Source organism: Loxodonta africana, chromosome 13, assembly GCF_030014295.1.
Source record: "Loxodonta africana isolate mLoxAfr1 chromosome 13, mLoxAfr1.hap2, whole genome shotgun sequence".
Taxonomy (NCBI): Eukaryota; Metazoa; Chordata; class Mammalia; order Proboscidea; family Elephantidae; genus Loxodonta; species Loxodonta africana.
Genome location: NC_087354.1, coordinates 49,797,281 through 49,812,970, shown reverse-complemented (window position 1 = coordinate 49,812,970; position 15,690 = coordinate 49,797,281). Strand labels below are relative to the sequence as shown.

The 15,690-nt window shown below is 47.5% G+C and overlaps 1 protein-coding gene across 4 annotated transcripts in view; it reads right to left on the bottom strand.

Moving 5' to 3' along the window:
- Positions 1-15,690, bottom strand: part of MEGF11 (multiple EGF like domains 11) — a 259,064-nt gene that overhangs the window by 239,567 nt on the left and 3,807 nt on the right. For all 4 annotated transcript variants that reach the window (XM_064267379.1, XM_010598051.3, XM_064267380.1 and 1 more), the window contains exons 2-3: positions 13,934-14,035; positions 8,392-8,492 (exon numbers count right to left, since the gene is read on the bottom strand). In XM_064267379.1, coding sequence (XP_064123449.1) covers positions 8,392-8,492; positions 13,934-14,035 — 203 coding nt within the window. The remainder of the gene's footprint in view (positions 1-8,391; positions 8,493-13,933; positions 14,036-15,690) is intronic.

Sequence of the window (15,690 nt, the reverse complement as noted above, 5' to 3'; positions counted from 1 at the left end):
AATGAGGAAGTAGCATAGCCAGAGGGACAAAATGATAGAAGGGGGGCCAGAGCCAGAAGAGGGACATGACGGTGGGCAAAAGGCACATGGAACCAATTGTCATGCAGCTCCCAACCAGGTGGCGCTCTAGAGTGGAATAGGAAGAATTGAAAACATGTGCTACCAGAAATGGGAGTCCAGAGAAACCCACTGGACATTGACAGTGCCTGAACCATGAATTCATTCACTCAATAATTATTTTATTGAGGGCCTGAAAAACACTAACAAGTGAACAAGAGCATATCTTTGGTAGTTATGTTTCTCGTTGTAAATGAATTTAATTGGCATCAGGTTTAACCATCTGCATCTTATGAGTTTGGTCAGTGTGAATCATCGCCTGGAGGCCAGCCATTCTGAGCATTCTAAATTGATGTTCTAAGCCTACAAGACTGAGGCTGCATCATGGCGGCTGCACCAACTTTGGCCACTCAGTAGGACCTGTCCAGTGTACTGCCATTCCTTCCCCACCCCCAGCCTGGTGACCCCTCTGTTTCTTTGCATGCTTCTTCAAATGGCAATACGTTGTTTAGCATGCTGTGTTAAAATAAAATCTCTCTCTCTGAGAGTGGCGGGAAGTACTGTGCTATCTCATCAGAGCGAGAGCAATTAGGAGTGTCAGAGCAAGAGCAATTAGGAGTGTATAGCACGGTGTATGTAAATTTTTGTATGAGAGACTGACCTGATTTGTAAACTTTCACTTAAAGCACAATTAAAAAAAAAAAAACTCTCTCTCTCTCTATATATGTATACATATAAAACCATCTCTCCCACTAGATCGTGTGCTTCTTATTCGTCGACCTACCCTAGGACTCAGCAGTGCCTGGCAAGGCATAGGTGTCTAATCCCTAGGACTTAGCAGTGCCTGGTAAGGCATAGGTGTCTAATAAATGCTGATGGATATGTAGATGGAAAGATGAAAGAATGGATGTTGTTTTCTACGCAGCAAAGCTCAGCACCCAGGTGTTGGTGGCCCGAGGGAGTGGCATCAGCACTCTTTGTAGTGATGACAGCAGGCAGATTCCCTGTGGAATCTTGTAGAGGGTCAGCAGGGAATACTGTGCCTGGTAATGATGAGAAGCTGAGCTCCAGGCAGGTGCCACAGCTCTGCCTACACACATACGCATGTGCACACACACCTGCACACACACACATGCATACACGTACACAGGTACACACACATGTGCACACATACCCCATCCCCCACTCCCACACCCTGGCACCTGCCGGTAGGACCCACCTTAGCAAAAATTTTAAAATCAAACTAGATTGTCTCACTCCCCTCCTCTCCCTGCAAATCTCTTCACCGCCCCCCTCTTGGCAAAAGACCCCACTTCTCTCTTCTGGCCACAGGACCCTCCTGCCAAGAGAAAGCCCAACACAGGAGGGGAGAGTACATGTTTGAAGTCACGCTGATCTGAATTCCTAAACTGCCACTTATCAATGTGGACAAGTCACTCAGCTGTGCCACACTTCAGCTTCCTCTTCTGTAAAATGGCAGTAATAATACAGACTTCTCCAGGCTGTGGGGAGCAAATGACAGACCACGCGAAAGTGCTGGGTAAGCCACCAGATGTTACATTTTTGTTCATATTATTATTGTTGGGAGTTGGCAATCAGTCCAAGAAAGCACTGAATTAAATGTCACAGGTTCTGGTTATGAAGCCCCCACTTCCGAGAAAACAGGAGCAGTTCCAGTGACCTGGCAGGAAAAGCCAGGGTAGTTCCCCTCCTGTTACAAAAATGTCCCCCAAATATAATAAAAATGCATAGCGGAGCTTGAATGAAAGAAAGGTCAGTCCCTAAGCATGGGGGAGAAAGGGGGAGGCGTTTCTAGAAGGAGCATAAGGTCAGGAGCTGAACGAAGCCAAGGTCACCCAGGGGAAACCAGCCCCAGCTAAATCGTCCCCCCAACGGGCCTCGGCTGGGAGCTGGGATTTAACACCCACACAGGAGCAGACGTGGTCTCGGGAGCCGCCAGCTCCACGTGGGGAGAAACGTGCAAATGCTGCCAGCCAACCTATGGACAAAACAAGGGAAAATAGTCTCCCACAAGGCAAATAACCAGGAGAGAGGACTGGGGAAGGACTGCTTAATGAGTACGGGTCTCTCTAGAGCAATAAAGATGTTCTGGAACCAGATGAAGATGATGAGTATGCAACACTGTGACTGTACTAAATGCCACTGAATTGTACATTTTAAAACGGTTATTTCTGTGTTCTATGAACCTCACGTCAACTAAGAAAAAGGAAAAAAATGAAAACAAACCCAATTCTTCACCACACAGAGCATGGAATCCCAAACTAAGTTACGAATGTAAACAAACAAACAAAAAAAAACCCGTTGTTGCCATCAAGTCCGTATAGGACAGAGTAGAACTGCCCCGTAGAGTTTCCAAGGAGCAGCTGGTGGATTTGAACTGCCAGCCTTGTGGTTAGCAGCCATAGCTCCTAACTACTACGCCACCAGGATTTCCTACCAATGTAAAGCCAGTAAAAGCCATAGTGTGCTCCGCAAGAAAATGCAACACTAGTAAGTAGGGTCCTTGCACAACCCAGGGCATGGGGGAGGGATGAAAAGGATACAGAGGTCACAGCAAAAAAAATGACAACGTATACAAGGAAACAACCCACCATAAGGAAGAATCAGCAGGTACCACAAAAAGGAGACTTGAAAACTGATACTCTAGGGACTTGAGCTAACAGAACAATCTGAAAGAGACTATAAAAGAAATATGTTTGAAGTAATTAAAGCAATAAAAGAAGGAATTGAATTTATAATGAATGAACAGGACACTACAGAAAAAGAACACTTTTTTTTTTTTTTTTTAAAGAACCAATAAAACTTGTAGAAATAAAACATGTAGTCAGTCATCGAAATTAAGACCTCGACAGGCAGGTCAATTAGCAGAGCAGAGGGATCTGGAAGGCGGATCTGAGGAGACTGTCCAAGATGCAGAATGAAGAGATAAAGCATAAAGAGACACAGAGATGAAAAATGAAAGAAGGCCAGGAGAGGTGAAGGATGGAACGAGAGGGTCCAACATCTTAAAGCTCCAGAAGGAAAGGATAGAGAGAATAGAAAAGAGGTGATATTCGAAGAGAAATGGAGAATTTTCCAGAACTGATGGACATGAGTCGTTAGCTTGATGAAGATATATATCTCTGAGGACCAAGTAGTATAAATAAAAATAATTCCACACCCAAACACTTCCTGGTAAAACTTCAGAGCACTACAACAACAAAGCCCAGAAGACACTAGAACAATATCCTCAAACCGTGGAAAGAAAATGATGGAAAATCTAGAATTTCACAGGCAGTTGAACTATCATTCAGGAGTGAGGTCAAGGTAAAGACATTTTCAGACAAGTAAAGTGTTAAGAGTTGATCACTTATAGACGCTCCCTCCTATTAAAGAAAATCCTTCAGGAAGAATGAAGCTGAACCTAGAAGGAAGAAGCGAGTTACAGGAACAGACAGTAAGCAAAGAAATTAGTAAACACATGAATAAATTTAAATAATCATCGACTCTGCAAAGACAGGCAACCCTGGGTGGTGCAAAAGGTTAAGCACTCAGGTTTGAGTCCACCCAGAGGTGCCTTGGAAGAAAGGCCTGGTGATTTACTCCCTAAAAATCAGCTATTGAAAACCCCATGGAACAAAGGTCTATTTTGACACCCAAGGGGTCGCCATGAATCAGAGCCGACTTGATGGCAACTGGTATCCAACAATAATAATAATAAAACAGGGGCAATGGAACCTAATGAAAGAATTGGTGTGAGCAGCTCCCTGGATTTAAATCCGATGTCCCTCCTCCGAGTCCTTCAGTGCCGACAATCTCCTGGACCCTCAGCTGTTGGCCCCACCTCAGCTATCACCATGCAGAATAACTCCACTGGGGCCAGGGAAGTCCCTCGTGCTGGGTCCACCTGAGTATGTCACATTGTCCCTTAAGCCACAGCCCAGTGGAGCCAATCAGCCACATGCCTCAAGTTTCTGGCTAATCCCTCTACTTCTGGATTCGTATGAAAACCACACTGCAGGCAGAGCTATAGCTTACACCTAGCAGGTAGGGTGAGTGCCCTGGGCGCCCCTGGAGGAATGGGTGCTAAGGAGTAGTCTCTATTGGCCATTGCAATTCCCATTTCCAGCTGTGAGAGATCATTCAGCAATTTAAAACTAATGGCCGTAGGTGCTATTTTCCGTAGATAGGCCCCTGACTGCAGGGGTGGCCTTTGGCACTACAAGAGGCCACTGAAAAAGGGTCAGAAGACACAGCCTGTAAGTATGGGGGAGTTTACTCCACAGGAGGAAGACTTTGACCAGGGGCAACAGGCGATAAGGGGTAGTAAGGTAGATCAATTCCCCTTCCTTGCTTGCTACTCAGGGGTCTGTCTATGGAAAACAGCACCCACGGGGAATTAGTGTTCAACTGCTGAATGACCTCACAGCTGGTGATGTAAACTGCTAGGACCAATAGAAACTGCTCACTGGCACCCCTCCTCAGTGGTGCCCAGGGCTCGCCCTACCTGCCACGCCTTAGTTACGCCTCTGACATCACACTAAGACATGGTTTCTCCTCATCACCCAAGCAGAGAAGTCTTGAATACCGAGTGGATGTGCCTGGTGAGAACTGGTTGGGCCTCTTTGCAACCATCACTTAGCATAATGTCAACCAGTGATTCTCAAAGGGTGACTCCCTGTCCAGCATCGGCAGCATCACCTAGGAACTGGCTAACCATGCAAATTGCACACCCTTAAGTCTGGAATGACAGGCTCTAAGGGTGTGGCCCAGTAGTCTATGTTGTAGCAAGCCCTCCAGATGATTTTGACGCATGCTCCAGTTTGAGAGCTCTGGGATAGAGCACACAGAGCCGGTCTCATGTTAGGCTAGTAGGTGCTTAATAATATATTTGAATGAATTGTGAACTGTAATTACTATGGCATCTGTAAGGAGCCCTGGTGGCACAGTAGCTACGCACTCGGCTGTTAACTGAAAGGTTGGAGATTCAAACTCATCAGCTGCTCTGTAGAAGAAAGATGTGGCAGTCTGCTTGCTTAAAGATTACAACCTTGGAAGACCGATGAGGCTGTTCTACTCTGTCCTATAGGGCCGCTATGAGTTAGAATCGACCAGACAGCCACAGGTTTTGGTTTGTAGCACATGCATGGGGTTTGAGCTAGGTATTTCATTGTTCATTAGATAATTCTGGCCCTCTGCCTGAGGGCTCTTCTCTCTGCCACAGCAACCAGTAACATTCCAGAAAGTTGCTGCTCCAAGGGTCTGGATCCTGGAGTGAGATTGACAAGGAGCAGGCCCCAGCTAGCCCGTGACAGACTTATAATATATGAACAAGAAATAAAACTTGATTGTTTTAGGCTACTAGGATTTGGGTGTCATTTGTCACTGCAGCATAGCCCAACCTATCCGATCGGATAGCCAATTGCTGTCGAGACCACTTCAAAGCACAGCAACCCCATGTGTGTCAGAGTAGAAATGTTCTCCATAAGCGTTTTCAATGGCTGGTTTTTCAGGAGCAGATCTCTAGGCCTTTCTTCCAAGGTACCTCTGGGTGGGCTTGAACCACCAACCTCTCAGTTAGCAGCCAAGTGTGGTAACCATGTGCACCACCCAAGAAGGCAGTAAATCTATGTTGAATGGATAAACATGAGCATATGGCACAGATGATTACCACTGGTCCAAGGACTGCCTAGGGGTCTCAAGGCGTCCATGAGCCCCCTGAAACTGCACGCAAAGGGTTGCGTGTACAGGTTTATGTAGTATGCATTTTCCCAGAGAGAGGGTCTATGTACTCCTTTGAGAAATTAAAATAAAAACCCAGACTGAACAAATGCCAAGAACCAATACCACAGAGGAGGGAACTAACATTCATTAAGCCCCTACTCTGTGCCTGGTGGTATATGTGTTATTATCCCTGTTTACATCAATGGAAGCTGAGATTCAGAGAACAAGTCTTGTCTAGGCTCACGAAGACAGAAGCAGCCTGTTCAAGTGATTAAGAGCACAGACTCTGGAACCAGATGGCCTGAGTTCAAATCCAAGTTCTGCCACTTTCTAGCCATGTGACCTTGTGCAAGTTACATGATCGCTCTGTGACTTAGTTTCTCCATCTGTGAAATGGGAGAAATAATGGTACTGACCTCATAGCAGAGCTTCCAGACTAAGGCTGCATAGGAAGAAAGGCCTGGTGATCTACTGAAAATTAGCCAACGAAAACCCTATGGATTACAATGGTCCAACGTGCCACCAATCATGAGGACGGCGCAGGACTCGGCAGCCTTTCGTTCTGTTGTGTACGAGGTCGCCGTGGGGCTAACAACAATAACAACCTCATAGGGCTGTTGTGGAGATTAGGCCTGTGTGACTTCTGCCCTTCTGTGTCATCCTTACCAGCACCCAGGGTGCCACAATGCCCCCTCTCACTGCTCAAACTCTCTGTCCCCTCCAGGGAAAAGCCTTTGGTCCTGAAAGTGGCTTCCCCGCAGGCTACCTGTGGCCACCAGCACAGCAGGTAGTGCCTGGCAGTTACATAAGGAGCAGGCTGGAAGGTTATACGCTGCCCTTCCCCGTCAGCAAGAGGAGCCTGTGCAATCAGGACACTTAGCACTCTGCCCCACTCTTTACGGTCCAAGAGCCTTACCAAGGTCCACTGACGGCAATTAGAAAGGGAATGTGCTCACACACTCCTGCACTCCTGGAGCCCCTGCTGACATCCAAACTCCCTTTATAACTTCCCTGAGGCCCCCCGCTGTGCCCTGGGCTCAGAAGGCACGCTCACATCCGTCCTGCTCAGGCTTTTGGAGTCCTGTGTCCCATCCCCAAACTGGTTCACCTCCACCCTAGGCGGACAAGGAAGCAGCAGCAGCAAAGCCTTGGTCCTGATCTCTGCACCTGGGTTGCTTTAGTCACCCCATCCCACATGAGGTGCTGGCCACAGCCTCACCCCAGCCCAGTCCTCTGTCCTGCTCCTAAGAAGCAACAGCCTTTTGGGTTTGTTTTAGGGTGAGTTTCTTTGTATTTTTGCTGCAAAACCACTGCTGTTGAACCCATTTGCGGGAGTATTTTTCATTCATTCTTGTAATGCAATTAGGATTGAGTTTCTCCGGCTTTAGGGGAGATGTAACAACAGTTGGGGAAAATTGTCATGTCGTTCCCAACATCAACACGCCCACTCTGCACAAATTCTTTCTCTGGTGCTAGCTTGCTCTCCCCACCTGAACGGCAAGGAGCATACTAACCAAGAAAAGCGTTCTCTAAATGAGGAGGCAGAAGCTTTGGGGGTGGTTTCTCCTCTCAGTCATTAATTAAACAAGTCGCTCCCAACTTCTCTAACACTCTCCTGGAGCAAGAAAACCTTTGATTCCCACTGGAAGCCCTGTAGGGTCCCCTTCTACCACTGGACAGAGGTGACTGGGCAAGGTGTCCCTTAGAATCTGACCCTACGATCTTTCTCCCAGAGTGAAGTGACTAGGAAGCTGGGACTAGAACTCAGGTCTGCAGGCCCCTGCTCCTGGTGTCTACAGAGCACCACACTGTCGTCGTCCCCCCCCACCCCCCACCAAGGGGGCCTGCAGCTGGAGCAACTCAGCCCTTGCCTTTCTGGGTCACTAAGGCTTCTGTTTATCAGCTGATGCAGACAAACAGGGAAAGAGGTAACATTTGTCTTTCACGCACCCACCTTCTCTGCAGTGTCCCCCAATCCTTTCTGGAAGTCCCACACCCCTGGAACCTGTCCCTTATGATCTGTCCTACTTTTGCCATCCTCCTTCTAGGTGCTATGGTCTTGACATCTATCGATCCTTCCTTTTCTTCCTACCTTTGTTCTTTGCTTCCTTCCTTCCCACCTTCCTTCTTTCTGTACTTCCTTCCTTTTTTCTTTCCTTTCTCCCTCCCCCTCCCTCCCTCCCTGCCTCCCATCCACCCAACTCTTCATCCGTTTATCCATTCCTCCCTTCTTCCCTCCAACAAAGCCTTCTTGAGCACCTATCATGGCCTTGGTCCTGTACCAGGCACTCAGTGCTTCTCCCCTCGCTCCTCAGAGCATCTACTCCAGAAGCATCTGCTTCTCCCCTGCACCCCATCGAAATCTAGAGTTGAGCTATTTCCTTTTATCCTGTAAGGAGGCTGATCTGGTGGGCATATCTGTGCCAACTTGTTTGCACAGGACCCTTTATTCCCTCTGAGGACTGGCAACAGACAGGGACTTCTGGAGCTCTTGGGTGGGCTGAGGCCTGTTGCCCAGGACCATGGAGGCCAGGCCTCCCTCTCCTCCCCTCCCCACCCTCCCTCCTCCGCTGCCCCACTGAGGCAAGAACAGTGACAGCCCCTACGTACGAATGCAGAAGTCTCCGTTCTCATAGTAGCCAGGGCAGCACTGGGACCTCCGCCGGTACATGGTCCGCAGGCCGCGCCGATACGCCGTCTTATAGCTGATCCTACGGCACAAGAGAGAAAGCCACTTGAAAGTATTGAAAATCAATCAGTCCTGTTAGAATGATATTTGTGTTAAGCTATATCGAGGATGCCATTCAATAATTACTTTAAAATGCATGGCGGCTTCAAATATGAAGGAACACAATAAAGAAAAATCGATGGCAGGATCTCGGCAGTCAGAATGCAGAATGTATTACCAACTTGGCGTTTGCTAAACCTGCTGACTTTCCCCAAAGCACCCCCACCCTACTGCTACCTCAGCTTCAGAGTAGGGACCAGAAGGGCTGTGGAAGATACTTTCTAGGGTGACATTGAGGAGAGTAACCATGAGCTTCTCTTTGGTTCCTCTAAACCTCGGTTCTGGGCAGGGGGAGCCCACGGGGTGACCTGGGACAGAAGTTGGGACCTAGGAGGGCTTCTATGCCTGCTCCCAGCACCCAACCACACCAGGCTGCTTCACCTGGAGAACTGAAACAGATTCAGCAAATAGACCGCTGAGTCTGACTCAGTCCCAGAGCGTAGATCAATCTCCCTCACACCAAAAAACACTTCCTGGAGAAGAGGCTTGAATGCCATCCCCAGGGTGGCCCTGGACCAACCCTCGTTCTACAGAGGAGAAAGATGAGGCCCAGAGAGCAGGAGGCGCTCCAGACAGGGAGTCAGCGCCCTGGCTCCGGTCCTTACACTGACAGAATGTTGAGACTTCACTCTGTGCCACAGATATTACAAGCAAAACCCTGTCTCATTCTCAACAGCCCGCTGAGGCAAGTGCCATGATTATGCCCCCTTTAGTTTGTTTTTCTGTTTTATTTCTTTTCTTAGAGTTTTTATTCTTAATTTATTTTTTTATTTTATGCATCCTTCATTTTACAGATGAGAAAACAGAAAAATTAATGACTTGCTTGAGGTCACACAGCTAGAAAGTGTCAGAGCCAGGTTTCAAACCCAGATCACTCTAATTTCAAAGCCACTAAGCTTAACCTGAAGCCCTGGTGGTGCAGTGGTTAAGAGCTATGGTTGCTAACCAAAAGGTCAGCAGTTCAAATCCACCAGCCGCTCCTTGGAAACCCTACGGGGCAGTTCTACTCTGTCCTACAGGGTTGAAGATGGGTCAGAATTGACTTGACAGCAGTGGGTTTGATTTTTTTGGTTTTAGGCTTAACCTAAGGAGCCCTGGTGGTGCAATGGTTAAGCACTTGGCTGCTAACTAAAAGGTCAGTGGTTTGAATCCACCAGTGAATCCACGGGAGAAAAGACTTGGTGATCTGCTCTTGTAAAGATTACAGCCTAGGAAACCTTATGGGGCAGTTCGACTCTGCCATATAGGGTCACTGTGAGTCAGAATAGACTCAATGGCACATGACAACATCAGCTTAACCTGCTGCTCTGTGCCCATTCCCATAGGGTGGCTTGCTGGAAGCAAAAGAGCATGTTGACTCAGTCTTCAAGAAGGAGTCAAATAGAGTACGTGGGAGGGGTAAAGCCTCTTCCTCCCATGAAGACTCAGAGTGGAGGGAAGGTACAGTGACCTAATATCAGAGCCCAGAAAGAGGGAGGAACTTGCCCAAGTTCATGAAGTATAACCAGGACTCAACTCCAAGTCCTTGGGCTTTGAAGTCAGAGCTCTTTCCATTTCCCCATCAGCACCCAGGGGTGGCCTGCTCTACGGGCCCCTCCTCAGGGGCAGAGCAACAGGGCCTGGTCCTTGGAGATGCCTCCAGCATGCTCTCCATGGAGGGTCAGGCCAGCTTGGGAAGGGAGACCTACAGCACGGGCTGGGCCAGCCCTCTCTGTCCTTACAGACCTTGCCTTTATGACAAATGACAGTGTGTGACTCTGGGGAAACCTGTGATATTTGGGAACGTCATAAGCTAAGGTCATTCTACTTTGTCAAGAGCCCATAATGTAAGGTAAGCTAGCCTGGAAATGAAGCTACTTCCCCAGCAAAGGAAGGCAGCTCCCAGCAGTTTCGGGGGTTGTGTCAGCCTCTCAGATAAAGAATGACTCAAAGTTGACTCTGAGGTCATCCAGTCCATTCCCTTCCACCAAACAGGATTATCCCCAAGTCTTCCCTCCTGGGAGGCCTCAGCATTGTCAAAGCCTCTCAGGAGACAGATGTCATTGCTTCTGGTTCACCCATCCTTGCTTGTATCCAGTGGTGGGGTGGAAAACAAGAGAGGGTGGGGGCCAGGTACTCAGGACAGTATCAAGAGAAGGGTGCTGAGTTAACACAAGCCATTCCACACTGAAGCAGACTGATGGTGTAGCTGTCAGCAGGCACACTCCAGGTCATCAGAAAAGTTGCAAGGCGACTCAATAATTTAGGAAAATAATTCATGTTCTGGGAATGCAGCCTATTTTAATAAGCAGAAGCTCACTTACCCAGCCTCCCCCCCACCCCGCCCCCCGTGATGGATGGCATCCCTAGCCTCCAAGTTTCCAAAAGAGCCATACCTTGAGGGAAGCTTGGCTCTAGAACAAGGCTTGATGGGGCCAAGAAAAGGCACAAACAACATAAGGATTTGTATTTGTGCCTCTGCCTTTCACCAAGACCAAAACACCAAATTGAGGGAGTTGAAAGCAAGAATTTGATCTCACCTCCTCATTTCACAGTCTTAGTCTAGAGGATGAGGATGTGGTAACGGCTGAGGAGCTCCTATTGGACCAACTCTCCCACACACACAAAAAAACCCAGTGCCATCGAGTAGATTCCAGCTCACAGAGACCCTATAAGACAGAGTAGAACTGCCCCATAGTGTTTCCAAGTAGTGCCTGACAGATTCAAAGTGCTGACCCTTCGGTTAGCGGCTGTAACACTTAACCTTGCCATTGAGTTGATTCTGACTCATAGCAACCCTATAGGACAGAGTAGAACTGCCCCATAGGAGCAGCTGGTGGATTCAAACTGCCAACCTTTTGGTTAGCAGCTATAACTCTTAACCACTGTGCCACCAGGGCACCAAAGGCACCAGAGAGAGAACAAAATCAGGCAATGGCTGGAGGGGAGTGGACACTTGGAAGAAGGGAATGGCAATGATGAGTTTAGCCTGAGGGCAGGCCCCAGTCAACAATACTCTGGGTGACTAAAATACAGAAACAGAAAGCCTAAGAAGAAAAATAGGACAAATCCAGGGTGGATTCAGTAGCTAGAAAGTGAAGAGTAAAATTCCAAAAAAGGAAAGAGCCACAGAGAGGGAGTCTCAAATTCTTTGTAAAATCTCTGCCCAATCCTCTGCCCCATCCTCTGCCCCTGAATTACATGTATGTAGGGGGCAAACTCCAAACAGGCAAGTTACGCTGAAAGTAGTGAGCTTTCAGAGTTTGTAATTTCAGTTCAGCCAAGTTAACTGGCTACGAAAACAAACAAAAAAACAACACCAGCAAAAAAAGAAAAAATTAGCACTCTCCAAGGAATATAACAGAATCCCATCTCTATAACATGTCATTCATAATGTCCAAGATACAATCCAAAATGGCTAGACATATGAAAAAACTGGAAACGTTACCTATACTGAAAAGAAGAGGCAATGAATGAAGACCAACCCTGAGATGACCCAAATGTTGGAATTAACAGTCAAGGATTTTAAAGCAGCCACTATAGCTATGCTTTTACTTAATATAATTGTATTTATTTTGTTTTTGTTTTTGAGAATATACACAGCAAAACATACACCAATTCAACAGTTTCTACCTGTACCATTGAGTGACATTGATTACATTCTTCAAGCTGTGTAACCATCCTCACTACCCCTTTCTGAATTGTTTCTCCCCCATTAACAAAAATTCACTGCACCCTAAGGTTCCTATCTAATCTTTCCAGTTGCATTTTCAATTTGATCCCTTATAGATAGTTCTTAAAAGAGCATAATGCTCAAGGCAGACATTTTTTACTAGTTAAACTAAACTATTGTTTGTTTTTAAGAAGACTTCAGATTTTTTTAGTTTAAAGATAATCCCAGGGCAATAGTTTCAGGGATTCAGCCAACCTTCACGGCTCCAGGATACTATACCAAAAAACCAAACTCTCTGCCGTCAAATCGATCCCAACTCATAGCAATTCTATAGTACAGAGTAGAACTGCCCCATAGGTTTTCCAAGGAGCAGCTGGTGGATTTGAACTGCTGACCTTTTGGTTAGCAACTGCAGCTCTTAACCACTGCACCACCAGGGCTCCCCAGGAAAGTACAGCAATGCATAATGTCTATAGCTACTATAGCTTTGCTACTAACAGCAAGTTGGTAGTAAAACTTCAAAGAAAACCAGTACTTAGGCTTTTCAGCATGGACCAAGTTCTCCCATTCACATTGCCCATCATGATTCTTGCATAAACCCCAAAGAAGCACTGGGTTCACAGAGAGAAAGCAAACGAAAAATCTGAAATCAACACGGAGGCTCAGCAAATAGAAAATGGTGGTCTGTCTCTCATCTGCTTATTTACCCCTCATCTACTCATTTCTTATCAGTCAAATAATAATGCCACCTCATGTCTTTCTCCATTTCCCTCTGCATTTCTCAAAGTATTTTCACATTCTTGACCTCATTGAACCCTGGTAGATGGAGCAAAGATTATTGTATCTGTTTGATGAGTACACTGGGAACTTCCAAATGAAATGACTTGCCCTAGTTCATCCAGCAAAACATAACTTCTCTTCCTCCTTCTCCTCTATCCAGTGATATGAGTGAAGCACTTTCCCAGAACAGGAAGGCAGTGACTGAGAGTGGAAGAGTGGCAATGGTTTACCGGACTGCAGACAAGGGCCCGGGGTTAGCATGTACAATTGTCCAGGTTGAGTACTGCCCAAGGGTGGCCTCGCCAAGGTGCCAAGGGATTGCTGAAATCTAGCCTGCACTCTGCTTCTCCAAACCAGATGTCTTTTCACAGGGCTGCATCCTCCCTAGGGTAGGGAGGGGGAGGCTGTCTTAGGTTAGATTTGGCCCCAGGAGCAGATCTAAGATAAGGATTCAAAGACAGGCACTTTAACTGGGAAGTAATCTCAGGGAGCACTGATAGGGTAGTGGGGAATTAAGGGGAATGTGAAGGCAGTCAATACACAGTATGTTACTGAGCAGGTTACTTTGGGCAACTGAGGTTCAACCCCCTGGGGACTGCTGGGATACAGTGTAGCACACACCTCAGAGCTGTCCCCTTTCCCTAAGGTGAGGACAACGGTAGGTATGTACCCACCAACTCCCCATTGGTCATTGACATGCCTCCAAGGGCATTAACTTGAGCACTTCTGCCCTGCCTTGCCCATGAGCTCCTATGGCTCGAAAGAAGGCTTTAGCAGAGCATCACAGGCATTCAGTGTGTCGAGTGAGTACCAAGTGGATGTGGGTATCACACCAGCAATATCTGCTGCAGGAGCCTTTCTCTAATGTGCACAAACGCTCTGGGTGCACCAGCTGCAGCCCTGAGGTCCCATCATCTGAGGGAAACACTCACCGGTGTCTGGTACACTTGAACCAGTTGAGGATGTCCGTGCAGCGCGTGTAGTAGACCTGGTCAAAAGGGTGTGCATACGATTCCTGGACAGTCACAGCATAGCTGAGAACCAGAGGGAGAACCAGGAGAATGGTCAGTACTTGGGAGGCTTAGCTGGTTATTCAGGATGGGGTCACCCTCCTTGGGGGATCCAGGCCCACAGCCAAGTGTCCTGGGGCTCCAACTACCCCCACTATTCTCCTCCTGCCCCGATGCCCTCAGAATGAGGCCAAACAGGTATTCACACCTCCCTGACCCCATGTTGGATCCAGAGCACACCTCTTCCTGCCCTTTGTCCCAGCTCATTTCTGAAATTCAAACTCATTTGTTCATTTAACAGAGAATGACTAAAGGAGGGCTTAGGTTTATTCCGTGTGGCTCTGGAAAACAGAGCCAAGTCTAAAAGTACTTTGTGTTTGTTCAGACCCTTAGGGTTTTCAAAGCACATGCATGAAAGCTGATGTTTGCAGCAATTCTGTGAAATAGGTGGTCCCATTTTACAGAAGAAGAAGGTAAGTTTCAGAGAGAGGCAGCTGCTTGCTGCTACCAATAACAGTCAATATATATTCGATGCCCTGTGTGAAGTGTTTTACAAACATACCTTTTAATCCTCACACAGTCTTATAAGGTAGCTGGAATTGCTATCCCCATTTCACAGATGAGAACACTGAGCACCAATCAGAGGATAAGTGACTTCCCTCGAGGTCATCCAGTTGCCTTCAGCTCTATTCTGCCTATAGTAATCATTGGGGGTACATGGAGGACATGCCCCCAGATCTCCTGATATAAGTGGTATTTTGTTATCCTTCCTGTGAGCTGTAAACCTGGAACAGTGAGTAGAAGCTATAGAAAAGCAGAGCCCAGCTTAACCAAAATAAGCCTTTCTACCTGCCTGACCCTGGCAGGGATGGTAAGAAGTGGCATCGGAGCCATTGCTGCTGACGGTGGAGCCAGGGTGCTAAAGCAAGGGCTCGCACTTCCTGTGTGAGCTGGAGAGAAGACCTCAGCTGAGATTTTAGAAGCTAATTTTTATGTAGGTTGGTATTATGCAGTGTTTTTCCGAGAAGCCTCACTGGCCTGGGCCAGATGGCTGGGTTCAGGCTATGAAAGCTGGTCTGCTTCGCCTGAGGAAATTCTGTTGGCTTCCTTGCAAGGAGGTGGGGCCGGCCAGCTCCATAGGTGGGTCCACAGCCTGAAAGGTCCAAGTTCTAGGATCCAGGAAGAGGAAGCTGGGAGCAGTCAGCAATACCCACGGACCCAGGGTGGTTGGAAATTCTGCTTCTTTGACGCACTGAGGATGTAGGGAAGGAGGAACCCTCAGTGAGCACCCACCAGCCGGCATGCATCTATGCAGACATGGCCCAGACCTGTTTTATCTCTAGGCTTGGGGAAACTGAGGCAGTTCAGGACCCATCCCCCCCCTTCCCAAAGGTCTCTTCACTCTCTGAAATTCTGATTCTACCAAGTACCTCAAGGGTCCCTGGGTGGCATGAGTGGTCTGCACTCTACAAACCTAAAGGTTGGCCATTCAAACCCCCTCAGTGATGCTGCAGAAGAAAAGCCTGGCGAGCTGCTTCCATAAAGATTATAAGCCAGAAGACCCTATAGAGCAGTTCTACTCTGACACATAGAGGGGTCTCCTTGAGTCAGAATCGATTCAACTGCTACAGGTTTGGGTTTTTTGATTTACCAAGCACCTCACTTAGAAGCAGGATCAT